We start from the raw sequence: 26,478 nt of genomic DNA, 5'->3' as shown, positions 1-26,478 counted from the left end.
GCTAGCCACCTCTGGTCAAGCAGTAAAGAGAGAAGCTTTCTGTGTACTATTGCAGGGTTACCCAGTTTAAGGGTGCGAGAGCTGTGTCAGGAGGTGTACTTGCCCAGTGATGATCAAAGGTTTTGCAAAAGCAACCTCTCAGAAAGGTTTGACTAATTTGCAACTCCCACCATAAATGATAAAGACCACCTTTTCTACCACAGCCTCACCAGTGTTCCACTGAGATAGCCAAATTTATTATGTGTGATTGAAGTGGTGTCCAATGCCATCTGTGAATCGCTTTGAATGCAAGCCTCTTGAATATGAGCTGAAATGAACTTGTATGGTGGATTCTGTCACATTGCACCCCAAGCATCAGCAGGAATTCCCATCCTAAAGCTAACTCCCATACCGTTTTAGCACTCACGGGAGTGCCAACCATCTCTACAGTAAGCTCATTATAAACACTAGAGACCATCGCTTTCATATTATAGCCAGACTGAATACATGATTATTCATACCACTCTTAATGCTCATCTGACATATGCCTCGCTTCTGTGTAGAGTGCTGGATCTGCAATACTTGAAGCCAAGATGGGTGAAAGGCTGTCAAGATATGGGTGATCTATTGCAGTCTTAAAGGGTTACCATCCTTAAATAAATCTGTCAGCCTACAGTGGCCTGCATCTTCCCAACCTGGGAAGTGAAGGAATTTATCAACCTGCTCGATTTCCTTATATTCCAGATTTGGAACTCACAGTGACTCTAAAGGTGGCAGTCTTTTTGGCCTATTTAGTCCAACCTTCCATAGAAAAGGGATTTTCTACGGTCAGAAGCACTGTTGTGTTCAAATTATGGAACGGCATGTAGGCCTGATGGATTAGAGTGGCTGGGGAAACCCATCCAAATGGGTGGGGTATAAATTATTATTACTATAACTATTATTATAATTATTATTATTGTAAATTTCTGCTTGCAGCCATGGAACTGAAAGACCCCTTATCTAACAACTGTTTTAAATGACAAGCCTGATAATAGGTCAACAAAGGAGGATAACTAAGACCTCGTTTCATCCTATGCCTAAACATAGTTTTCTTAATAAGTCTGTTCCATTTGTCCAAATTAGCAAACCGTTCCAAAATCTCTTGCTACCTCTTGAACCACCCATCAGGACCATGTCAGTTTCACTGCTGACAACTCGAGTTTTTGGACTTGTTTGGTGTTTTAAGTTTCCAACGATCTTGATGACATCCCCTTTGAATCCTTACCCTTGGAAATGCAAACAGGGAGATTTATCCAATCACTGAAATGACCTAAGATCTTTTCGGCCTAGGAGAGCTTCAGATTTATGCCTCCATGTTGCCTGCTAGCAGTCCACGCACCCCCAACCTGGAAAGTTTTAATAAATTGAAGGAGTCCAGCTATTTTGCATCATTTTTTATAAAACAGACTATGAATGCAGTGCTGACTACAAATTCCTAGATGCAAAACGTACTGATTCTTTTGATTCTAAATATTTCGCTTTGGTGCCTGGCTCTGGTTGGTAGATCTTGGAATCTTAGTAAAAAACAAAGTAGATTCAACAAGTCTGATATCTGCCCCCCTCCCCACCCACAATATTTTGTGGGTGCTGATTGTAGAAATTGCTCTGCACTTTGTCTTGGTTTGTTGAGGGTCATGCCAATTATTTAGATAACTTGACTGTGCCCAAATGCCATCTGGTGGCTTTTTTCTAGGACTAGATGACTCTTTGCAGGGGTGGGGGCATTCCTTATAATAAAGATCTGTCCTGTGGGGATGAATGGATAGGGAAAGAATGGTTTTTTAAATGTATATTTTATAGAGATGAACAAAATTGATTATTCACTCCTACTTTATCAAAATACCCAGGAGAGACTTTTGAGTGGTATTTGGCCTTTTTTTTTTATTGATTGAGACAAACAACACAGTAAAGGAAATTAACTGTCACATTTCTGTTTTCTCCTGCAAAGATTCATAAAAGGATTTTGCCAGTTCAGGTGTGGTTTGGCTTTCTCCCACTGTTTCTATATATGTATTTTATTTGAATTTGTGTCAGAAACACAGCGTTCTTGGTATTCTGCCTTGTTTTTAACCGTTCTGTGACTGTATAATAAATTATGATTGATCGATAGTTTTGTATTCTGCACAGCTTCTGCTCCCAAGTGTACCAGTTTACTTGAGCACCTCAATTTTTGCTTACAATAGCTAGCCCATGCTCCTTTGGCATGGTTCAGAGGGTGGGGGCAGTACTGGAAAACTGAAGAACCGTATTTATGTGACTCTAATGCACCGTAAGGGACATGGGTGGCGCTGTGGGTTAAACCACAGAGCCTAGGACTTGCCGATCAGAAGGTTGGCGGTTCGAATCCTCGCAACGGGGTGAGCTCCCGTTGCTCGGTCCCTGCTCCTGCCCACCTAGCAGTTCGAAAGCACATCAAAGTGCAAGTAGATAAATAGGTATCGCTCCGGCGGGAAGGTAAACGGTGTTTCTGTGCGCTGTTCCGGTTCGCCAGAAGCAGCTTAGTCATGCTGGCCACATTACCCGGAAGCTGTATGCCGGCTCCCTCGGCCAATAAAGCGAAATGAGCGCTGCAACCCCAGAGTCGGTCACGACTGGACCTAATGGTCAGGGGTCCCTTTACTTTAATGCACCATCAAATCTAATGCGCACCTCAATTTTCAAAACATTAAAACCAAAAAACTATTTGCTGGCGAATGTAAATGCGCCATCAAATCTAATGCACACTCTGATTTTCACGACATAATTTGGCCAAAAAGGTGCACATTACATTTTACTAAATAAGGTAGATAATTCGAATCAACCTCTTCTTCCCAGAAATAACTAATGATAATAGTTAATGCACATTAGCGCCTTTCTTAGAACCACCATTAAAAAAAGTTCTGATGTCTTTGGGCTATGCATAGCCTGTGAATTGTATGTTACCTTTTCCTAATTTATGTCCCATTTTAACCAGAGATGATTTAAGCAAAGTATATCATCAACTATAGCATTTACAACCTTATGCTCAGACAAGTTTGCATGCTGGAAAAAAAAAAGTTCCTAGTTGAGTTGCTAAACAGCTTGGTAAATGCCCAATCTTGGTAATCTTACCATATGTCTATTACCGGTATTTTGTTTTTAGCATATGTTACACTGGTAGAACTTCTCTTGCGCAACAGAAGTTTGTCAGATCACTAAAAGAAGGCAGCCTTACTTTCCTCATATGTTCCACAGCATTTCAGGGTTGTTAGGGATTTTCTGTCCATTAAGTATTTTTTGGACAGAAGGGAGAAATGAACGGCTTTAAGGGATTTGGGCCCAACCTGTCAGTTTACAAAAAATTGTATATTTAATAGTCCATCTGGAGCCCATCAGCAATGATTTCCAAGAAAGAGTGCTAATGAAACATAGGAATTTGGGAGACGCTTACCATTTATAGTAGTAGTTATAGTTAATTGAGAAAAAGAATCTTGGTGCAAAACCCAAGGAATCCATCTGACTTGGACCAGGAGGTTGTGGATGCCCAGTGATGCATCTAGGGCTCTCTCAAGACATTTTGCTGCCTGGGTTAAAGGACACTGTGATGCTGACTAGACTTGCAGGTGAATCTCCTTTGAACACCAGTGATGGAATAGCCTCCTCCATTGCACCTAAGACAGACACCCAGATTACTGGGGGCAGGTCAGGATGTATGGCAGCAGAGGGAAATGGCTGGCAGGGGTAGGAAGTCAGGAGGAACAGCCAGGAGCTACTGCTCCAATCCGTTCGCCTTCTGAGGCGATGGCCTCACACTGCCTAACATTAGCACTGGCGCTAGGTGCCTCCCCCTTGACACCTGGCCTATCTAATCCTGCAAATTTGCCGTATTTGAGGCCTGATTCACTTATAATCCTCTTCATGAGGGAATCCGTGGAGCCGGATAGTCTTCTGCTGCCGCCATTTGTAATCTTCTAGCAACTAGTTGTAGCATTTGCCTTCTCCTGCACGGGCAGGTGAGTTCCTGGAATGTTCCTCACCCACCATCTGGTCAGCAGAAGAGGGCAAGAGGTTGAGTGAGGCAGACTTCAGATTAGCTCCCTGGCTCTCAGTCTGAGTTTTGTGTAGGGTGGGTAGACAAGGTGTGAGCTTGTGGCTTTTTGTTCATTATGCAGTTTGGTGAAGTAGGCAGTAGAGAGTACAAATGGGATGACTCAGTTTTTACTGCAGCTTTGCATCCCAATCAGCCATTATGGGAAAGCTTTGTGAAGAAATTACAAATGTTTTTGATCATGGTCTTTGTTACGCAACATTCACGTTATTTACCTCTTTCTCCTTCCTATAGTAATTGGCTGGCAATCTCCTGCAGAGAGACAGAAGAATCCACATAAATTATCCTTGAATTGCTTCTCGTGTATGAGAATTATTGGCCGCATTTTCAAAGACTGTATCTGGAATACAATCAGTCAACGTCTATTGGGCATATCTTGTTTATCAACACTATTTGAGAGGCACACATCTTCTGATGTTCCAAAGTGGAGCTGTTTATCAAGGTAGGTGTTTTGCTTTGGCTTGCTTTAATTGGGAAGTTAAAATGAACATATTTCTTGGTCCATTTAGAACAGTGCTATTTAACATATCTGGTAGCCTCTTCTCCCCAAAGTCCTGGGAAGACTCTTTCCCAACCCACTTGTCTAACAACAACAACAACAACAACAACAGGGTTCCCACCACTTTGTCTCTGGACCACTGCTAGTTTTTGCTGCACTTCCAAAGCATTAATAATTTTCTTACATTATAGAACTGTGATGGAACAATTTCATTAGCTTTTCTTTGTGACTGAGTAGACTAAAACTCATATACAGTCATACCTCATGTTACGTTTTCTTCTGGTTGAGCGTTTTCAGGTTGCATCCCGTGACAACCTGGAAGTACCGGAACGGGTTACTTCTGGGTTTCACCGCTTGCCCATGCGCGGATGCACAAAATGATGTCATGTGCGTGCGCAGAAGCGGCGAATCGCAATCCGCGCGTGCGCAGACGTGGGTTGCATTCTTTTCAGGTTGCGAATAGGCCTCTGGAATGGATCCCATTCGCAACCAGAGGTACCACTGTATTTCATATCAAAGGTTGCGTGTGTACTGCAATCAGAAATCATTATTTGCATTGGATTTTCTACTTCCTCCAGCATATAAAGAACCCTGCAATGGCTGCATCCATGCAAATACTCGGCTGTGGCAGAATGGTTCCATCATGGGGACTTCTGGGAAGAAGACCTTCCAGTTTCAGTCCTGCATGGTGCCGGCAGATATCTTCAGGTTTCACTGCCAGCACCTCCGTAACAGACGCAGTGGAAGTTCTTGGCAAATCTTATCTCCCAGATGACTACACCAACGTCACAAAGAAGATTCTTTCCAAGGTGGGGGAAAACTTGCACAACCAAAGGCATCACCCTTTGTGGCTGATGAAAGAGCGTGTGAAAGACCACTTCTACAAGCAATATATTGGTCGCTTTGGGACGCCACTCTTCTCTGTGTATGATGATATGCCTCCAGTGGTCACCGTTGAGCAGAATTTTGACAGGCTGCTCATTCCAAAAGACCACCCTAGCAGGAAGAAAGGGGATAACTACTACCTAAATCGTACCCACATCCTAAGAGCCCACACATCTGCCCACCAGTGGGACTTGATGCACTCGGGACTCGATGCCTTTCTGGTTGTGGGAGATGTTTACCGTCGAGATCAGATCGATAGCACCCACTATCCAGTCTTCCACCAGCTAGAAGGTGTCCGGCTCTTCTCCGACCACGAGGTAAGAAAGGGTCTAGTCAACATGGTGCCCTCCCTGATGTTGTTGGGTTCTGGTTCACATCGGCCCCACCCAGCCCAGTGAATGATTAGGAATGATGGGAGTTGTTGTTCGACAACAATGTTAGCTGTTCCCATCATGGCACCTTCAACAGGTTCAGGAGGATTGATAGTATTTGTTTACAGTGGTACCTCAGGTTAAGAACTTAATTCATTCCAGAGGTCCGTTCTTAACCTGAAACTGTTCTTAACCTGAGGTAGCACTTTAGCTAATGCGGCCTGCCGCTGCACAATTTCTGTTCTCATCCCGAAGCAAAGTTCTTAACCTGGGTTAGCGGAGTCTGTAACCTGAAGCGTCTGTAACCTGAAGCATCTGTAACCCGAAGTACCACTGTATTTCATTTCTACTGTCCCCTTCCTCCCAAAGGAGCCCAGGATAGGAAACATTAAAAATGTTGAAACAATAATATATTGGTCAATCACAGGACAGACACCTGCAGAAGCAGTTCCCCATTGTTTTAGGGGCTAACATGATACCAAGCCTTATCGGGTTACAGGGGGAATTCATGATGGACACCCAGCTCTGCTAAGCTACATGGAGACTTGTACCTTTTTTTACAATGGCGCTTTGTCTTAGCTCATTTAAGGCCTTGTCAGCATTTCTGCTTCTCACACAGAAAAGCATTTCTGCTCTCAAGACGGGCATTCAGGCCTGTCTCCATCATGAGCCAGTCTCTTGACCAGAGTTTTCTTCAGTTTCACTCTGCAGCTTCTGGGCTAATCACATTCATTGCACGGCCAGAGGTCCCCCCCCCCCCCACCCCCAGTTGAGCTCATTAACTCCTGTTACAACAGAATGGCAACAAACCATATCTTTGTTTATCACTGGAAAGCAAAAAGGTTTTGGTTTGTGCGGCTCAGAATATTAGTCATTCTCATTTTTAAAAGAGCATATGTCTCCTAAAAAATGCCTATCTCATTGCCAGGAGGAAAGTTATAAGTGCTCTAGGTAACATAAATTGCAAAATAGAATAAAGTATGTCTTTCTTGCTGGTTTATGGGATCTCTGCACCATATAACATATATCTTTATATTTTTAACCACTCTAGAACAGTGTCAGTAGGATTTCAAATCTGAAGTGTAGTCTCAAAAATTGTAGGCATATACCTTGTGTTAACTCCCTCAAAATATTATATAGGAGGGCCTTTTGGTGAAAAATTATAGTGACACGTTTAAAGGCTAAAAACATGGACATTATATGGAAATATATGTTAGCTTAATCCTGTGGTATGTTAGTCCTCCGTTTTGAAGGGTTGTGAGTCCTCTGTTTGAAGGTGTCCTTTATTTGAGGACTGTCCAGTCCAAGATAAAGTAAAGGTAAAGGGACCCCTGACCATTAGGTCCAGTCGTGACCAGCTCTGGGGTTGCGGCGCTCATCTCGCTTTATTGGCCGAGGGAGCCGGCGTACAGCTTCTGGGTCATGTGGCCAGCATGACTAAGCCGCTTCTGGCGAACCAGAGCAGCACATGGAAATGCCATTTACCTTCCCACCGGAGCGGTACCTATTTCTCTACTTGCACTTTGACACGCTTTTGAACTGCTAGGTTGGCAGAATCAGGGACCGAGCAACGGGAGCTCACCCCGTGACAGGGATTTGAACCGCCAACCTTCTGATCGGCAAGTCCTAGGCTCTGTAGTTTAACCCACAGCGCCACCTACGTCCCCCAGTCCAAGATAGTAAACCATAAAAGTTTAAAGATAATGAACCATAAAATGGGGAGGCAGCAGCCTGAAAGTTGACCATCAGCTGAACAGAGGCACAATGTCTTCCTCACTAGGGTGAGATGTATTGTATTCCTGCTTAAATTACAACAATTCTTTCTAAGTTTGTGCCTGTACATATAAATGACCATATGCAAACTGGTACTCTTGTTTGTCCTTATTTGGGTAGATATTTTTTTGGCAATGCCTAACAGGCCCCCTTCGAATTGGCTTTCATTTCATAGTGGCTGATTTTTAAAAGTCTCCACCATGCATAATCATTACTTGTGTGTATAAGGAAGGCAATCCCTTAGCATTTGATATCAATCTTTATAATGCTCTAGAAAGGAACAAAAGGAAGGTGTGAATACAACATTATTATTATTTATTGAGTACAGTTTTCATCCTTTTCTGTTCTCAGTGGATTGGATTCCATTATACGAGGGCACAAATGTTTGGACTCTTCTCAAAGTGGGTGGGTGTGGATCAGATGCAGTAGAACTATTATGGGACTGGAGCAATATACCTCATTTCCCTAGGACTTCTCACAACACCCTCTGCCATGTAGATTCCACCCCCCTCACATTGTGAAGTTTGCAACCATTAAACTTGTTTTTACAGGAAGCCAATAATCAGAAGGTCTCCAAACGCATGTCACGCTTGATCGAATTATTCTAAACAAATGCTCGGATTCAGAGAACCACAGAACTTAGTTTCATGGGACTGGGATGCGGGGAGCAGCAGAACCACTTGCCCCATGGCAGAACGTCTTTTTATTGTGTGTGTGTGTGTGTGTGTGTGTGCAAATGGAGGCTACTTTCAAAACTGAGTTGGAATGGTGGAATAAAAAATCTTGCTCAGGGTGCAACCAAGCCACCTGCTGGCTTAAAGCAAGTTTTTGGATCTTGGTGCTGCAATCAGAGCTGAGTAAGCGCTCCTGAGTAATGCAAAGAGTATAGTGGTTCCTCTGGTTGCGAACGGGATCCGTTCCGGAGGCCCGTTCGCAACATGAGCAGAACGCAACCTGTGTCTGTGCATCTGCGCGTGCGCAGGTCGCGATTTGCCTTTTCTGCTCATGACGTCATTTTGCGCGTCTGCGCATGCGTGAGCAGTGAAACCCGGAAGTAACCCTTTCCGGTACTTCCGGGTCGCCGTGGGATGCAACCTGAAAACGCTCAACCTGAAGCAAACGTAACATGAGGTATGACTGTCTTCCTATTTCTCCACACTCTGGGCATGTTAGTTTCTTTGCCATTTTTATACCATCAACTTTAAAAGTATAGATTAGAGACACATTTCACCTCTATATTAATTAAACTACGAGTAAATTCTAGATGAGAGAGAACTTTCTTGGCACAGAAGAGAGTGGGAAGTGGTTGGATATACAGTTGGGTTGGCTGCAGTGATGAACTGCTGAGCCTTGCATAGAAAACGGTTGTGTTCTTCAGCACGGCTTATGATGTGGTTAGCTTCTTGCAGGAAAACGAAGCTTTTCTTTTCTTTTTCTTTTTTTACAGACCAGAACATACTTTTTTAAAAAAATTTTTTTGCTTTTGGCTTGATTCAGCACACCAGTATTAAATGGGCACCACAGGACTGCACTATCCTCATAGTTTATATCTAGAAAGTGTCCACAGCGTCTGTCATTTTGTTTTGTTACAGAATGTAATAGGGAGATGATTTTTCTCGAGAGAGTGACTGAGATGTTATTGCTGAATGCTAACGTCTGATGTATTCTGCGGCAGTTTTGCTAAGCACTCAGCCATGCAAATATGTTTCTGGGAGGGTTGCATGGAGCTCTCTTTGCATAACATTATGTTGCTTTCTTTCGTGAGCTGAGAAGTAAATATAGAGATATTTAACTTGCGACAAACTTCTTCGTGATAGTAAAATATGCAGAAAACATCTTTTTAAATATGTGTGTGTACACGTATGTGTGTTCTTGAAATATGTCCCTGAAGTGCATCTGTTAGTTTTCTGGCTGTTCCTACCCTGAAAGCTTGTATATCCTTTATACATAGGGAGATGTTCCACTTGGGAATATATGAAGGGACCATAAGACCAAACGAAAAACACCAGCACAAGGACTGTTTGCCGAACTTCTGAGCATCTGCTCTGGTGCTTCAAACACCTTGGGTGGCAGGTGGGGCTGTGGTCTAAACCACTGAACCTTCTGGGCTTGCTGATCAGAAGGTCGCGGTTCGAATCCCTATGACGGGGTGAGTTCCCGTTGCTCTGTCCCAGCTCCTGCCAACCTAGCAGTTCGAAAGCACGCCAGTGCAAGTAGATAAATAGGTACCGCTGTGGTGGGAAGGTAAACGGTGTTTCCATGCGCTCTGGTTTCTGTCACGGTGTTCTGTTGTGCCAGAAGCGGTTTAGTCATGCTGGCCACATGACCCGGAAAGCTGTCTGTGAACAAATGCCGGCTCCCTCTGCCTGAAAGCAAGTTGGGCACCGCAACCCCATAGTCACCTTTGACTGGACTTAACTGTTCAGGGGTCCTTTACTTTGACCTTTACCTCTAACACCTGTCCCTTGAGAAGGAGGACAGTTGCTTTCTATGCTCTGTAGGTTGTGCCTTCTACACACAGGAAGGATATTGCAAAGCCCTGTACAATTTGTTCCTCCCCCAGCTTCCAATATGCTTCCTCCCCCAGCACTTCTGGTTTAACACTAAAATATGATAATGTTCTTTTCTCTGATCTTGTGTAACCTCTGTTTTACTTTATTTGTGCAAGTGATGCTTCTGCAAAGGAGTGATGAAGAGTTCAAAAATGTGGGAGTATGTTAGTGGAAAGGAATGAAATATACTGCATTAGCCTTGCATGTTTTTCTTTCCCAGTGGATCTGTAATAAGTTGGCCAGCTTTTTGTGTCAAATATCTCAGCACCTCAAAATGGGCGACTCTGAAATGGTTCAGAGTTGTTTTTCCACCGTGAAAGGAGCTAGCGTATTCCCTCATCCCCAGCCAAGCTGGGTTTAAGGACACAGTGACTCTGAATTTCTGCAGTGGCATTTCCTGTCTGATTTTTCAAGATGGTGCACTCCCAGGAATGTGCAAAGTACCCATCTGAATATTGCATATTCTGCAAAAATAAGTCTGCTTCTGGACATGTACATTTTTGTCCCTGACTGTATGTCTTTCTGTTTTGACAGTTCACAAGCAAAACAGCATTTTGGGCAGGAGAGTCGAGTTTTGACTGGTTACCACCCCCAGCAGTAGCTGATGGGATGGTGGGGCATGGGGTTCTCTTGACCTGCAGTCATTGCATTACTGCTGCTTACTGGGAGAGGCAAGGTCAGCACAGTGCAGACACACTGGCAGAGCCAATGTGGCATTCCTGCTGGTGGGTTTGCACTGCATTGACCTCACTGCTACGTCTCCCCATTTACCTTCCAGTAAGCAGCAGCAATGCAGGTCAGGTGAGCACTGCCTTGGGACTCCATCAGCTACTGATCCCTTGCAATAACTTCAGCCTGAAAGTTATATGTGCCATACTCAATTTCTAGTGAATGCTGTGTTTTTCCTTTTTGCAAAAGACACCTGCAGCAGCAGCAGGAACTGAAGTCACATGTAGAAGAGTAGGGGAGTACATTTGGAGGGTACACAGTTCCCTGCCTGCCTGATACAGACCTTCTAACTCTGCCAGAAGAGTTTATATGGAAACCATGTCTTTAAAACTTGACTGTAAAAATTGTCTCACTTTTTTTTTTAAGGTGTGCCGCTTTTAAATTTAACGTGGTGTTCTCTCCGCCAGAGGGAGCTAATGCAAATCGAAAGTGTCTATTTCAGCAGTGAGATTCAATTAGCAAAAGTGAAAACATGCGTATTGTGGACAGCTTGAGGCATATGTTTCAGATGATGCCAACCTTTGTGTAATCTTCTGGGAAGCTCCTCTGAGGGGATGTGGGAGAGCCCTTCTGATAATTCAGCTTCCTGTGGCTGGCTGCCTTCAGCATCTGATTATTTAGAGGAAGATGCAGAGTTGCCATCTCAGAAGTGCACACTGGTGTTTACATAATAAAGATGCTTAGGATGAACAAAGTGAAACACGTATTTGTTGAACGACATGTTGCTGTTTCCATTGCTGTAACATGGGAAGAGGCGTAACTAGGTCTATATCCAGAAACTACCAATGCTAAGTACAGTGGTACCTTGCAAGACGAATGCCTCACAAGACAAAAAACTCGCTAGACGAAAGGGTTTTTTGTTTTTTGAGCTGCTTCGCAAGACGATTTTCCCTATGGGCTTGCTTCGCAAGACGGGAACGTCTTGCAAGTTTGTTTCCTTTTTCTTAACACTGTTAATACAGTTGCGACTTGACTTCGAGGAGCAACTCATAGAACGTGGTGTGGTAGCCTTTTTTGAGGTTTTTAAAGACTTTGGTGATTTTTGAAGCTTTTCCAAAGCTTTCCCGACACCGTGCTTCGCAAGACGAAAATAATCGCAAGACGACAAAACTCGCGGAACGAATTAATTTCGTCTTGCGAGGCACCACTGTATAAACTGAAGGGAAGCAAGGAGGAAATGTGTTCCCTTTAAGGTTAGGAAGAGATGCAAAAAGATGGAGGTGAAGCGGGCAACAGACTACTGGAATCTGGCATTTCCTTACCCATCCTCGGATACAGGCCTGGTTTATTCGTCACAGTGCACCATGGTTTCAAATAAACCATAGTTTACTGTGGAATAGCAGCATGTTGCTCAGGCATGTCAGTTTCACAACTCCCCCTTCCAAGGAGGGAAGCAAACCACAGAGTGGCTGGCTTAGCACGACTTGCAAACCAAGAAAACTACAAGCGGTAATCCAGGAGCAAACTTTAGTTTCCATTCATGGTTTATGTGGAAAGGAACAAACCAGAAGTGCTGGTTTGCAAATCATGCTTTCCATGGTTTGTTTCTCTACTTGGGAAGGGGAGGCGTGAAGTTGCACTTAGCATGTATCGTGGTTTATTTCAGAATATGACTTATTGTGACATGAGAATGGGGACCAGAAGCCAACAAAGCAACAAACATGCATTCTACTTTGTTCAGCTAGAAAGTTCTTGATGTTGGAGTAGCTAAATGTTTTCCCTTTTCTACCTGAGATAGGTTTGCCCCCTTTTGGGGTGCCAGGGCATGTGTGTGTTTCATAGCTGTTCAAGAAGCATGGTTTCAGCAGGTGAAGCTGTTCTTAGCGCATGGGTTCTCTTCAGATATCACAGCCCCATCAATAGTGAGCAGGCTTCGGGTTTGTGGGCTCCTTTCAGCTCTCCCCCCCCCCGTCCCATTCCCACACCCACTGTTTGTGATCCTTGTAACTTGCCATGTCTGAGCGTGTCAAATTTGGGTTACTGTAAATCCTAACTTGTGGTTTCTAGTTAAACTGCTTTCAGGGTCTGGTTTGGAGGTAAAATGATGGTTTGCCACATCTCAGTTGGGCTGTAAAGACGATTATTGTGATCCTCAGTGTGAGGGAAGGAAGTGAAGCACAGTGGGATGGGGAAGTGGGTGTCTTTAGCTTTGCCCATGATTGCCATAGAATCAGTGATCATCACATGATGTAATTTCTACTTGTCACCTGTCTATTAAGTGCTTTTGAGTCCTGCCAGAAAAAATGGTTGCCGACCTTGTTCACAGTTCTCAAAGGGCCAATCTTCTTCTTGTTGTTGTTGCTGACTGGCTAAATGATTATGGTTTGTTTGTTTGTTTTTCCTTTCATTCTGCTCTTGAGTAAAGGCTGTTCTCCATCTCTGCCACCTTCCACATTTTTTCCACCAGCGTTTCAGCCTTAGCATCATGCCGGAGTGGAGGCCACCAGCGCTTATACTTTGAGGCTCAGCGTAAACAGCAGACAGAAAAATATAAGTGTGGCCCCCTTTAATTTCCTAGGAGTGTCATGTGTTTAAGCTCCACACACCAAAATTGTCAGTATGGCTTCATAACTGAAAATTCAATATGCATTTCTTTGAAGAAGTGTGGATGATAGTTGATCATGTAACAAATGTTTCTGTATATCAGTGAAATAAATGTAGGGAAGTATGAAATTAATACCCATCAGTGTGTTAATCATAGACTAATAACATTTTTAATTTGTATATCCTGCCCCCCTTTTGAAAACCAGCTTCATTATGTAGCTTCACTATCTAAATATGTTGGCTGGATTCATACAATATAAACAAGCTCAGCTTTTTCCACCTGGTAGCTTGTGGACTGAAGGGCCCAATGATTACACCAAGAGGTGATGTGATGAACTGTCTAAAATAATTTGTGTTGTTTTCTTCCCAAACCAAAACTCCCCACTGTAAGCAGCCCAGGGTACTCCATTATTAACGCATCGACTTTAGTATCCACTCATTGACTGACAGTGCAGGGGCCAGCGTGTGATCTTACAAGTTTTATTGTGTCAGAGAGTGATTGTGATGGCAGGAAGTGTTCTTGTTGATGCACAAGTTCCACATTAGTGTCATTATTAATCCATCAGTTTAGAGGCTGCAGTGCATTTGCAAAAGAAAAAGAAAAAAGGGTTGGTCCAGACTAAGTGGATTTAGAGTATGGATTCTCCTCCTTTAGAGGAAGTTTGGCACAACTGCATACACAAGGCTTTTAATCATTGGGGAGGGGGGAACCCTAGAAAATGGCAAAACTTTCTAACTGACTATTAGAACTTGGTGGGGAATTTGAAGCCAGGGGCCAATTGCAGTCCACACAGCTTCTCCTCCAGGCTATATCTCTCTCACCAGCCTTCATTTACATCCTCCTTTTCGCCTGGATGAAACATCTCCTTGAACTATGATCGTGCCTCTTGCTTGCCTGGTTGGAGAATAAACAGCAGTGTGCGTGTGTGCAGAAACTAGTCTGTGTGTGCAGAAACTAGTCTGTGTGTGAAGGTTGCCCCGCCACTCTGGGCGGCTTACAACATATATAAACACATAACAAAACATTAAACATTAGAAAACTTCTCTATACAGTGGTACCTTGGGTTAAGTACTTAATTTGTTCTGGAGGTCCATTCTTAACCTGAAACTGTTCTTAACCTAAAGCACCACTTTAGCTAATGGGGCCTCCCGCTGCCGCTGCACTGCCGGAGAACGATTTCTGTTCTCATCCTGAAGCAAAGTTCTTACCCTGAAGTAATATTTCTGGGTTAGCGCAATCTGTAACCTGAAGCGTCTGTAACCTAAAGCGTATGTAACCCGAGGTACCACTGTACTGGCCTGCCTTCAGATGTTCAGACAAAGGTTGTACAGTGGTACCTCGGGTTACATACGCTTCAGGTTACAGACGCTTCAGGTTACAGATTCCGCTAACCCAGAAATAGTACCTCGGGTTAAGAACTTTGCTTCAGGAGGAGAACAGAAATCGTGCTCTGGCGGTGCGGCAGCAGCAGGAGGCCCCATTAGCTAAAGTGGTGCTTCAGGTTAAGAACAGTTTCAGGTTAAGAACGGACCTCCGGAACGGATTAAGTATGTAACCAGAGGTACCACTGTATACTTATCTCCTTGACATCTGATGGGAAGGTGTTCCACAGAGTGGGCACCACTACCAACAAGGCCCTCTGCCATGTTCCCTGTAACTTCACTTCTTGCAATGAGGGAACTGCCAGAAGGCCCTCAGGGCTGGACCTCAGTGTCTGGGTTGAACAATGGGGGTGGAGACACTCCTTCAAGTATACAGGGCCGAGGCTATTTAGGGTTTTAAAGGTCGGCACCAACACATTGAATTGTGCTCGGAAACGTACTGCATTGAGATGTATTGTTATATTTCTCTTTAAATTATAGCACTATGCAAACATTAGGCACACCTGTGTCCTCTTTTTTGTGTGGTAGTGCATAACATTGCATAACACTCCCCTGAGCAGGACCAGCCCACTCATGAGGCAGGATGAAGCCACTGCCTTAAGCGGCGCCCCCCACATGCACCCTGCCTGCCCCACTGACTCCTCTGCCACCAGAGAAGTGGCGCCACCATTGGCGCTGATTTCCAGCAATATCTTGCCAGAATCTTGTGAGATCTTGGCGAGATCTCGCCGGAAATCAGTGCTGGCCGGAGGCGATGGGCTGGGCAGCAGGGCAAGGTGGCACTTTCCACCTTACCTCAAGCATCAAAACGGAATTCACTGCCTCTACCCCTGAGATTGCGGAAGAAGAGCTACAGTCGTGGGTCAGCTGTTTGTCAGGGAATCTTATTTGCTGCCGATCTTCTCCTTGATAAGTGTCCCACAACATAGCGTGGAAAGCTCCCAGATTATAGGAAAGGATAGGAAGTAGCGTCACACTCTGATAACATGCAGGATTCTGTAAGGCTTCAGAAAATGGCAAGGATTCGGTGGTGTGTGTGTGTCATATCAATCTCATAAGAGACATGTCCAGGCTGGCTGCAGCAGGATGAAAGGCAGTTGGGCTTGTATCTCAGGAGTTTTGATTTAGCAGGGAGAGAAGCTAATTGGATAGGTCTTTGAAGTCCCCTGATCAGGAAACAGCAGTTAGGATCAGCAGGTAGCACTGTGTCATCTTGGCCCCCCTTTCAATGGAATCAGCTAGGTTAATTCAGGCAAAAATGTAATCGTGGGTATGCTAATGCAGAGTAACTATTGCTACTCCCTGGTCCTGAATGGGGTAACTGTGCCCCTGAAGGACCAGGTGCGCAGCCTGGGAGTCATTTTGGACTCACAGCTGTCCATGGAGGCGCAGGTCAATTCTGTGTTCAGGGCAGCTTTCTACCAGCTCCATCTAGTACGCAGGCTGAGACCCTACCTACCCGCAGACAGTCTTGCCAGAATGGTGCACACTCTGGTTATCTTCCGCTTGGACTACTGCAATGTGCTCTACATGGGGCTACCTTTGAAGATGACCCAGAAACTACAGCTAATCCAGAATGTGGCAGCTAGACTGGTGACTGGGAGTGGTTGCCGAGACCATATAACACTGGTCTTGAAAGACTCACATTGACTCCCAGTACATTTTTGAGCACAATTCAAAGTGTTGGTGTTGACCTTTAAAGCCCTAAACGGCCTTGGTCCAGTATACGTGAAGGAGTGTTTCCACCCCCATCGTTCTGTCCGAACACTGAGGTCCAGCTCCGAGGGCCTTCTGGTGGTTCCCTCACTGCGAGAAGTGAGGTTACAGGGAACCAGGCAGAGGGCCTTCTCCGTGATGGCGCCTGCCCCGTGGAACGCCCTCCCACCAGATGTCAAGGAAATAAACAACTATCTGACTTTTAGAAGACACCTGAAGGCAGTCCTGTTTAGGGAAGTTTTTAATGTTTGATGTTTTATTACTTTATTATTATTAAAAACAATAATATTCTTTTGGGAGCTACCCAGAGTGGCTGGGGAAACCCTGCCAGATTGGCGGGGTACAAATAAATAAACAAACCATCATCATTATTATTATTATATTACTGATGGTCTTACACTCTGCCCCCACTGCATCATTTCTCCTCAGGGCAAGCCTTATATTAATGTATTCTGACCCCTTAAGAAACATCCTAAGCTCCCAACCCACCAAAAAAACAAAACAAAAAAACCAAAACACCCCAGACTTTGGTACTGACATTGTCCCTTCTAGCAATTCTTGGCAACAACATTTTTCTTCAACGGTGATGTAAGGAAACCCAAGCCATTCTCTGTTCTTTTAAGGGCTGGGTTGAAAGAAGAAACTGCTGCCTGAATGCGACCACAGGGGCACACATAGTGACTGCATTTTTAAAAGCAAAGGCATTGAAGGGGGGGGGGGAGGTTTGAGATAAATTACTGAGCTTGGGTTTGGAATACCTTGGTTCAAATCACTGCTCAACTCTAGCTCCTGATTGCCCCAGGGAACATATTTCTCTCTCCCACTTTCTCTGAAGCCTACCTTGCAGGTAGGTTGTGATGATTAATACATTTTTCTAGCAGTTTTGTACACTATCAGGAGCATTCATTATAAGCACACTCTGGTTATTTTCGGGATTTTCTCTGCATCTTCGAAGGCAGGACTAGGGAACTCCAGATGTTGTTGGGCTACAACTCCCTTCAACCCCAGCCAGCATGCTTGATTGTCAAGTATGATGGGTGTTGTAGTCTAGAAACAACTGGAGGGCCACAGGTTCTCCACCCCTGCAGTCAGAGGTTGAGGGATAGTTGCTAAGAGTGTGAACTGGGAAGCCTTCAATTCGAACAACACTTGTCTTGAAATGAACTTGCTGGAATGAGACTTGAGTGGGAATGAACTCACTGCGGAATGAAAGTCTGTGAAATGCAACAGCAATTCATATTTAAAGTATCTAAAGCGAAAATGCTCGACTTTAACTTCACAGGTCAGTTTGTAAAGATAACCCATATAAAATATGCAAAGTGCCTTGAATATTCAGAAAGGGCTGTACCGACGCTGAGATTGTTTTCATTCTTTCCTTTTTCTTTTTTTTGAACAGCTATTCAGCAATGTGGGTGGTGGAGAAAGCTTCTGCTTGTTTGAACAAGGCCACCGCACACCTCACAAGCAAGAGACGCACACCATGGAAGCAGCAAGGCTCATGGAACACAGCTTGAAAATGGCATTGACAAAACTTGTGGCTCATCTCTTTGGTGATGGTAAGTGTCTCATGCGCTGGTCCTATGATCCTGCTAACGTGGTCCCGACATACTTGCAATGCTGTATGCTTCCTTCAGCCAACAGCGGTTGAAATGGTTCAATGCAGCAACCAAGGCATCAGTGCTGACAGCATCCCTGGAAACACCAACTGCTCCCCAATCTCAGTGTTGCTCACTAGTGATGCCCATTTTATCCATCCCTGGAAAACAATTGAAGCATTGTGACAACAGGCTCATTGGCTTGTAGCTAATGTTAGTCAGGCTCAGAGTAGACCCACTGACATTAATGGGCATGACTAACTAGGGTCAACTAATTTTACTGTATCTCCTAACCCATTTTGATGATATCACAGCACCCGGACGATACCTTTTGCCACAAACAATCCGTGCTCTCAAGAACTGCACTCTTTAGCTTCCGACAATACTACTACTACTACTACTACTACTACTACTTCTCCTTCTTCCTTCTTCCTTCTTCCTTCTTCCTTCTTCCTTCTTCCTTCTTCCTTCTTCCTTCTTCTCTGTTTGACCACTCATTGTTGTCCCACCACCACTCCATCGGTTCTGAGCCTTCTTCCCTCCATGGCTCCCTAGCTAGTTCCTCCCACCATTCCTTTGTGTCCAACCAGTCCATGACAATATCAGGGGCAGAACATTTCCAGCATCTCTTACGTAGGTTCAGGATAGATTTCTGTCTGAAAATCTGGAGAGCCTTTGTCCATCAGTGTAGACTGACTAGCCAGCCTCAGCCGGGATGGCCAGTCCTCAGGGGTGACAGGAATTGTTACCATAGAATACGGGACTCTGCTCTGAGGCCCAGCAAAAATCTTGTATTCATTGCTGACATAAATATCTATCAGGGAAACACAGTTAGTGTTAGAATTCATGCAATATGCTGGCACGTTTGGAAGCTGTTAAAGAGAGTTATTTTTAGCAGAAAATCTAGCAAAGAATGTTGTAATTAAAACTCCTACACAAATAATGTGTCTAACAGTCCTTTTTTACTGTCAATAATTTTCCGGTTTGGGGTTTGTATGAATACTTGTCATTTTTGCTTTATACAATCAACCCACGTCACCTCTCTGTTTTGAAACTCACTTTGTACATGAACCTGGATAAAATGTATTGGGGGTTTTTTTGTGTGCAAGCTGATGACAACATTACACTGAAGGTAAACAGGGCAATAAGCAATCTTTCCAATGGCCAACAAAACAGGGACTTTTAAACAGTGGCCTCATATTTGTGGGGTGCAATCCCATGTAGGATAAGACAAGCCTCTACTGTACGATGTTTAAATGGCCTCTGAAGATTCCTCTCACCTGGTTTTATAGATTGGTTTTAACTGGACTGCATTATTGCGGACTGTTTTTATTATGCTTTATAATTTTGGGCTGGTTATGTGTGAGCTTTTTACGCGAGTTTTTCCTTGCTGTATCTGGAGAAGCTGAGGCGGAGGGTGGGGGTTTAAATCTGGACCCTTTGGCATGCAAAGCATGTTCTCCACCTCTGATCTATGGCCCTTCAAAGCTCTTCCCATGCCCTCACTTTCTCAGTAATCTTGGCAGCCGGTAAGGCCGGTGTTATCCAGCTGAGTCCAAAATAATAGGGACTTGCCTAAGGCTGCCTCCCTTGTAAATACAATGCTGGATAATGGATTGCCATTCATCCATACTTCTTTTAATATGTATAGAAATGTAATTGATCTTCAGCAACATGGCAAAGCAATGTATACTGCAAAGCGTTTGTGGCTTTCTCTCGGATTTGTTCTCCCTACGAATTTGATGTGTTGTGTCACGGTCATAATGTTTGTTTATTTAAAAGAAATACTTGCGTACCACGATTTCATTTGGAAAAAACCAGGGCGATGCTGTTTACAACACACACACACACACACACACAGATTAACATCTTGTAAAATTTAAACTTACAGATCACCTGCTAACTGCTACAAAAAATATTTTTTTCCTTAATTGTCTGCATATGCCTGGCTACACGGTTGGAGCTAGGGTTGAGGAGACTCATGTCCAAATTCCCCACTTATTGGATGACCTTGGGACAGTCACTATCTGTCAGCCTAACCTACCTTACAGGGTTGTTGTGACGATGAAATCAAGGTAGAGGACCATGTATGCTGCCTTGAATGTCTCGAAGAAAAGGAGAGGTACAAATATAGCAAATAAATCATCGAAGAACATCTCATACAGCACTAGACCAGGAGCCACTCGAGCAAAAAACAACAACAACCCTCTCGATAAGCCTTTGTAGTCACATTGACCCTTTAATTATTACCATGCATCTTTACCTGTTGTTCCTATAAATCCCGTGTTCCTATAACCCGTGGCCTTCCAAATGTTGCTGGACTTCAACTCCCATCATCCCTGACCATGGGATGTGTTGCATAGGAGCCAACTCCGAGGGATCATGTGGGCTTCAGCTCCCATGAAGTTAATGGGCATTCCCATTCAAATGGTGTGTGCGCGCGCATGCACTGCGTCATGTGACCGATTATGTGGGGCGGGGCTTACCTGGGCCCCCACAATATTTTATTCAAATTGGCACCCCTGCTGTGTTGGTTGGGGGCTGATGGGAACTGGAGTTTCACACACATCTGCAAGTGCTGTAATCATACTGCATACAGCAAATATTTGTTTTGCTCTTAAGCTGCTTTGGACTTCCCTTGGGAAGCAGAAGCGGGGTACAGTGGTACCTTGGGTGACAGATGCTTCAGGTTACAGACTCTTCAGGTTACAGACTCCACTAACCCATAAATAGTACCTCAGGTTAAGAACTTTGCTTCAGGATGAGAACAGAAATTGTGTGGCGGCGGCAGCGGGAGGCCCCATTAGCTAAAGTGGTACCTCAGGTTAAGAACAGTTTCAGCTTAAGAATGGACCTCCGGAACGAATTAAGTTCTTAACCCGAGGTACCACTGTATAAGGAATAAGTGAGAAAAATATTCCACTGAGGCCAGGTTCCTGTGTGCAAAGCTGTACCCCCGCTTCTGCCACATTTTACCTCTGGCTCGGTGCCTGCTGCTCTCTTCTTGCCATCCTGCTTTTCCAGAGCTGTCTGAAAGTGGCGAGGTTTGGTTCTCCTGTGGCACAAAGCAAGAGTCTTACAACTCAGCTGTAAGTTGCACTTCAGGGGGTTGGACTAGATTACCCTTGGGGTCCCTTCCAATTCTATGATTCTGTGATTCCTCCCCCTGAAACCATTTCCTTTATCCAGCCTCTTTGGTGTGTGTCAGTTTCCACACACCATTTGGTTAATGGCGCTTTGTTGTGTATATATATTGGAAATATATCTGTATGGTACTTGATTAAATAGTTTTTAATCCATTATGCAACTCTATAAAATAGTCGCAGTGGAGCCACAAATCAGAGGAGAAGAACTTTGTATTTAAAAGGGTAAAAGGTAAAGGTAAAGGGACCCCTGACCATTAGGTCCAGTCGTGACCGACTCTGGGGTTGCGGCGCTCATCTCGCTTTATTGGCTGAGGGAGCCGGCGTACAGCTTCCGGGTCATGTGGCCAGCATGACTAAGCCGCTTCTGACGAACCAGAGCAGCACACGGAAACGCCGTTTACCTTCCCGCAGGAGCGGTACCTATTTATCTACTTGCACTTTGACGTGCTTTCGAACTGCTAGGCTGGCAGGAGTAGGGACCGAACAACGGGAGCTCACCCCGTCATGGGTATTTGAACCGCCGACCTTCTGATCGGCAAGTCCTAGGCTCTGTGGTTTAACCCACAGGGCCACCTGTGTCCCTTATTTAAAAGGGTGCGATAGTGTAAAAGAACACATGCCACCCTATGGAGATTTGATTTGCTAAAAGAGGTCATTAAGGTAACAGCTTTTAAAAAGAATAAGGATAAGTTTCAGTTAGTAGAATAAGCAACTCTTAATCTCAGGGTTCTGCGTTTGAGCCCCACGTTGGGCAAAAGATTCCTGCATTGCAGGGGTTCAGCTAGATGACCCTGGCGGCCCCTTTCCAACTCGATGATTCGCTGATTCTTTATCTCTGGGGAGCTGTTAGTCATTTCAGGTTACTGAGCCCAACAGAATTAACCTGCTTTGCAGGAAAATCTTGGGCTCATTTTCCTGCCATGCCAGGTGGTTGCTGCAGTGTGACAAGTGATTGCTTTGGTTTTAAAGGGTGCCTGAGTTGCCCAAAGTGTTTTTCCTATTAGACAAGGCATGAGTGCTCCCCCCTCCCCCACAACGACTCTTCACAATATCCAAGCTTTATTGCCTTGCACTCACAAAAAGTGCTGTAAATTAGTTGGCTTTCTGTTTGTTTTCTTTGGCTTGCAGTAATTGATGTTGCTAACTGAAGGGCAGGGACACGGGTGGCGCTGTGGGTAAAACCTCAGCGCCTAGGGCTTGCCGATCGCATGGTCGGCGGTTCGAATCCCCGCGGCAGGGTGAGCTCCCATCTTTCGGTCCCAGCTCCTGCCCACCTAGCAGTTCGAAAGCACCCCTAATTGCAAGTAGATAAATAGGTACCGCTTTATAGCGGGAAGGTAAACGGCGTTTCCGTGTGCTGCGCTGGTGCTGGCTCGCCAGAGCAGCTTCGTCACGCTGGCCACGTGACCCGGAAGTGTCTCCGGACAGCGCTGGCCCTCGGCCTCTTAAGTGAGATGGGCGCACAACCCTAGAGTCGGACATGACTGGCCTGTACGGGCAGGGGTACCTTTACCTTTACCTCTAACTGAAGGGCAAGTTTTGCTAAGGGTGGGAGAAGCAAGCATCTTAATCACCCCCTCCCCCCTTTCTTTTTGCTTCTATGGCACAGATCTGGAGATTAGATGGGTGGACTGCTACTTCCCATTTACTCACCCTTCCTTTGAAATGGAGATCAACTTCCGAGGAGAGTGGATGGAAGTCTTGGGCTGCGGAGTCATGGAGCAGCAGCTAGTGAACTCAGGTATGAAAAACACCTTGGCTTCATCGACATCTCTATTAGCACAGGCTTCCAGCGCAATCAATCTCACATTCCAGCACGTTGCCTCTGCTCGTAGCACATGCTCGCCGTACACCCACAGATCTGCATTAGCAGCAGTGCCTGCTAACAGCTCGGAGACAGAGAGCAGACACAGCGAGGTTACCGCATTAATTGGTAAACCAGAAACTCACACCTCAGTCCCAATTATGCACAGTGGAGTGGGAGGGAGCTCGTTTTGTTTTTGGAGGCGGAATCATGCACAGATTGTATTGTCTCCAAAGAAGTGTGAATATCCTTGGGTGCAACACAGGGTTGCTCAGCTTTGGGGAGGATGTAGAATCTCTGCAGATGGTGTCAGGACTCAGTTTGAGCAAGGACTCCTTACCAGAAAGGCCAGTTTTTAATGTAAGAGGCTGAAGCCCATAATTATTTCATCATCATCAATCTTTATTCCGGTCCAGAGACCCAACAAATCGTTACAAAGCAATACACAATACACAATTCATACAGCCTACATGGCCTTCATGGATCAGAAATCAGCCTTTGACTCCACCCCCATATCCCAGCTATGGTCCAAATTAAATCTGATTTTGCGGGACAAATGACTCCTCTTTCTTATAAAAGCCCTTTCTTATAAAAGCCCTGTACAATGGAACCAAACTGCAGGTCCGATGCGGTCGGCAGGGACAGTTATCGAACAGCATCGAGATGGCTAGGGGGGTGAGACAGGGATGCATTTTGGCCCCCACATTGTTTTGTCTATTCTTAAATGACCTAGAAGAGAGCTTAATGGACCCAGATGGACACCTTCCATTGGACCTCTATTGGTCTGTCACCCCCCCAGCTGTATTACCTGAGTTATGAAGGCGCCCTAAAGACGTTAAAACAAAGATTATGGGATAATGCACACAGTGACTTGCGATCTCGATCACACGCAGTCTGTAGTCCGCTGGCAGTAGGAGTACAATATGGGCATGTCTTTAACTTAACATCTTACATTAAAAACCTGACAGTACCAAACTATCGAAGGCTTTTCACCAAAGCCAGACTAAACGTCTTTCCTTCTGCAGTGTTGGATGGTAGGTTGAGAGGAGTTCCCTACCAGGGCAGACTTTGCTCGTGTGCTCAAGACATCGATTCCATAAAACATAATTATTTACCTTTACCCCAAGAAGGCTTCCAGAGGAGCTTGCAGTTGTCGTCAGGCTTACAGTTTAAAAGATGACAAAGAAAAAGAGATCAGGAGAGAGGCAGGGGAAAGCAAGTTCAAGCACACTTCTTAAAGATGCACCATTTGGGATAGAAGCAGTTCAAATAGCCTGACGGTTTAGCTGCCACTTGGTGTATACCAAAAGGCGTATCTCCACCCCCATCGTTCAGCCTGGACACTGAGATCCAGCACTGAGGACCTTCTGGTGGTTCCCTCACTACGAGAAGTGAAGTTACAGGGAGCCAGGCAGAGGCGTGCCCCTAAAATTTTGCAATCACCCTGGTAGCACCCCCCCCATGCTGCGCCACTGATCAGGGCACATACCACTCTACTCTGTATTTTCAAGGTTTCAGGAAATCCTAAAGCATCCTTAAGTTGTCACTGTTTGGCCAGCTAACAGCTTGTTTAATGTGTCGGTTAAAAAAAATGACAAGGCACTGAAAAAGTTGCCAATAAAGGTCTTTATATTAACACACACGCACAAAACATTATGACAGATTGGAGTTGAGCATTGGAATCTTATTAGCTGTGCTTCTTCCTTTTTTAAGTAATGAAATGCTTGCTTGCCTTGGGAGTGTGCCTGTTCAAGCAACGGTTGCCTTGTTCCCTATACATAAGCAATAAGAGGAATGTGGTAGGAACATTGAGGGTAAATCAAAAGGCACAATCCCGGTCCCCAGCGAGTTTGAAACATCAGAGCATCGTCACATGTAATTTATGATGAAAAGAGTTTGTTCCTTGGAGGGAAACCTGAGGACATTTCAGGTTTCAGTGAAGTCTCCAAACCTTTTGAGGTTTCCGGTTTTGAACGTTTAGTTGTGAGTGAAGAATTTTGTTGCACTGTTTCATGTCTTATAGATTCTTTGTCGGACCTCTTATGCTTTGTGTTCCGAAAGATAATGCCGCACAGAAGAGTATTTTACTGAGAAACCTTTCTTTGATTTGTTGAGAAACCTTTCCTTGATTTCACTTACATTTGAATAGAAGTATGCACTGAACCGCTGAAAAGTCAGAGAAAGGGAAGGGCAAAAGCTTTAGCAGGTGTCGCTCTCTTCCGCCTCTGATTTTCTTTCTCTTTGGGCTTCTTGGTTAAAGATTCTGCAACCCTTGTGTCTCAATTCCTAGAGTGTGATTCAGCTTCCTCTCTATCCTATGCTTGAAAGTGAACTTTTCAACACTTGGCTCAGGCCTATAGTGAAATTTGGAACTGCAGAAAGTAAAATCTGTTCCTTGGCCTGCTTTCACACACAACAACCTTAGCATGATGAATGCAGAATATACCCTACCATGAGAAGTAAGCAACTGGACACCACAATGTAGCAGCCTAAGCCTAGTTTTAAGTTTACAGTGGTACCTTGGGTTAAGAACTTAATTCATTCCGGAGGTCTGTTCTTAACCTGAAACTGTTCTTAACCTGAAGCCTTCCGCTGCTGCTGCGCCACCAGAGCATGATTTCTGTTCTCATCCTGAAGCAAAGTTCTTAACCCGAGGTACTATTTCTGGGTACGCTTCTGTAACCTGAAGCGTATGTAACCTGAAGCATCTGTAACCCGAGGTACCACTGTACTCAAAAATAAGCTCAACTGTTTTCAGTGGTGCTTACTCCCAGGCTGTGCTCTAAACCACTGAGCCTCTTAGGCTTGCCAATCAGAAGGTCGGCGGTTTGAATCCCCGCAATGGGGTGAGCTTCCATTCTTCTGTCCCACCTTCTGCCAGCCTAGCAGTTTGAAAGTACACCTGTGGCGGGAAGGTAAACAGCGTTTCCGTGTGCTCTGGTTTCTGTCACGGTGTTCCGTTGCGCCAGAAGCAGTTGAGTCATGCTGGGAGAAGAATCAGGAATTATCCTTTCAGTTCTTCTGTACTTTATAGAGGCTCCAAGGGCATCAGGAGCAGAGATTGACCGTGGGGATGAACCCTCATCTTAGGAGGAAGGGTGTCCATCGCCATTTTGAATGAATTTGTGGGCTGTTCGTGAATAAGTGAAGCATGAAAGGAATTTCACTTTTTCTTCTCATAACAGTTTCAGAGGTTGGTTATTTGTAACATCAATGTGTTGTGGCACCAGACTATATACAGTGGTAACTCGGGTTACAGACACTTCAGGTTACAGACTCCGCTAACCCAGAAATAGTACCTCAGGTTAAGAACTTTGCTTCAGGATGAGAACAGAAATCGCACAGCGGCAGCACGGCGGCAGCGGGAGGCCCCATTAGCTAAAGTGATACCTCA

At 44.8% G+C, this 26,478-nt stretch overlaps 1 protein-coding gene and 1 long non-coding RNA gene across 3 annotated transcripts in view; one reads left to right on the top strand and one right to left on the bottom strand.

The window, feature by feature from the left end:
• Nucleotides 1–26,478, top strand: part of FARS2 (phenylalanyl-tRNA synthetase 2, mitochondrial) — a 201,408-nt gene that overhangs the window by 43,847 nt on the left and 131,083 nt on the right. For both annotated transcript variants that reach the window (XM_081014897.1, XM_081014898.1), the window contains exons 3-6: nt 4,322–4,529; nt 5,165–5,788; nt 17,936–18,095; nt 22,890–23,021. In XM_081014897.1, coding sequence (XP_080871023.1) covers nt 5,183–5,788; nt 17,936–18,095; nt 22,890–23,021 — 898 coding nt within the window. In that variant the 5' untranslated portion in view covers nt 4,322–4,529; nt 5,165–5,182. The remainder of the gene's footprint in view (nt 1–4,321; nt 4,530–5,164; nt 5,789–17,935; nt 18,096–22,889; nt 23,022–26,478) is intronic.
• On the bottom strand, nt 13,905–17,924 carry LOC308482212. Its single transcript, XR_013989155.1, has 2 exons — nt 17,380–17,924; nt 13,905–14,335 (listed from the first exon to the last, which is right to left on the bottom strand). It is a non-coding gene; the product is annotated as an uncharacterized lncRNA (long non-coding RNA).

Source organism: Podarcis pityusensis, assembly GCF_964106645.2.
Source record: "Podarcis pityusensis genome assembly, chromosome: 7".
Lineage (NCBI taxonomy): Eukaryota > Metazoa > Chordata > Lepidosauria > Squamata > Lacertidae > Podarcis > Podarcis pityusensis.
This window is presented reverse-complemented; position numbering and strand designations above follow the sequence as displayed.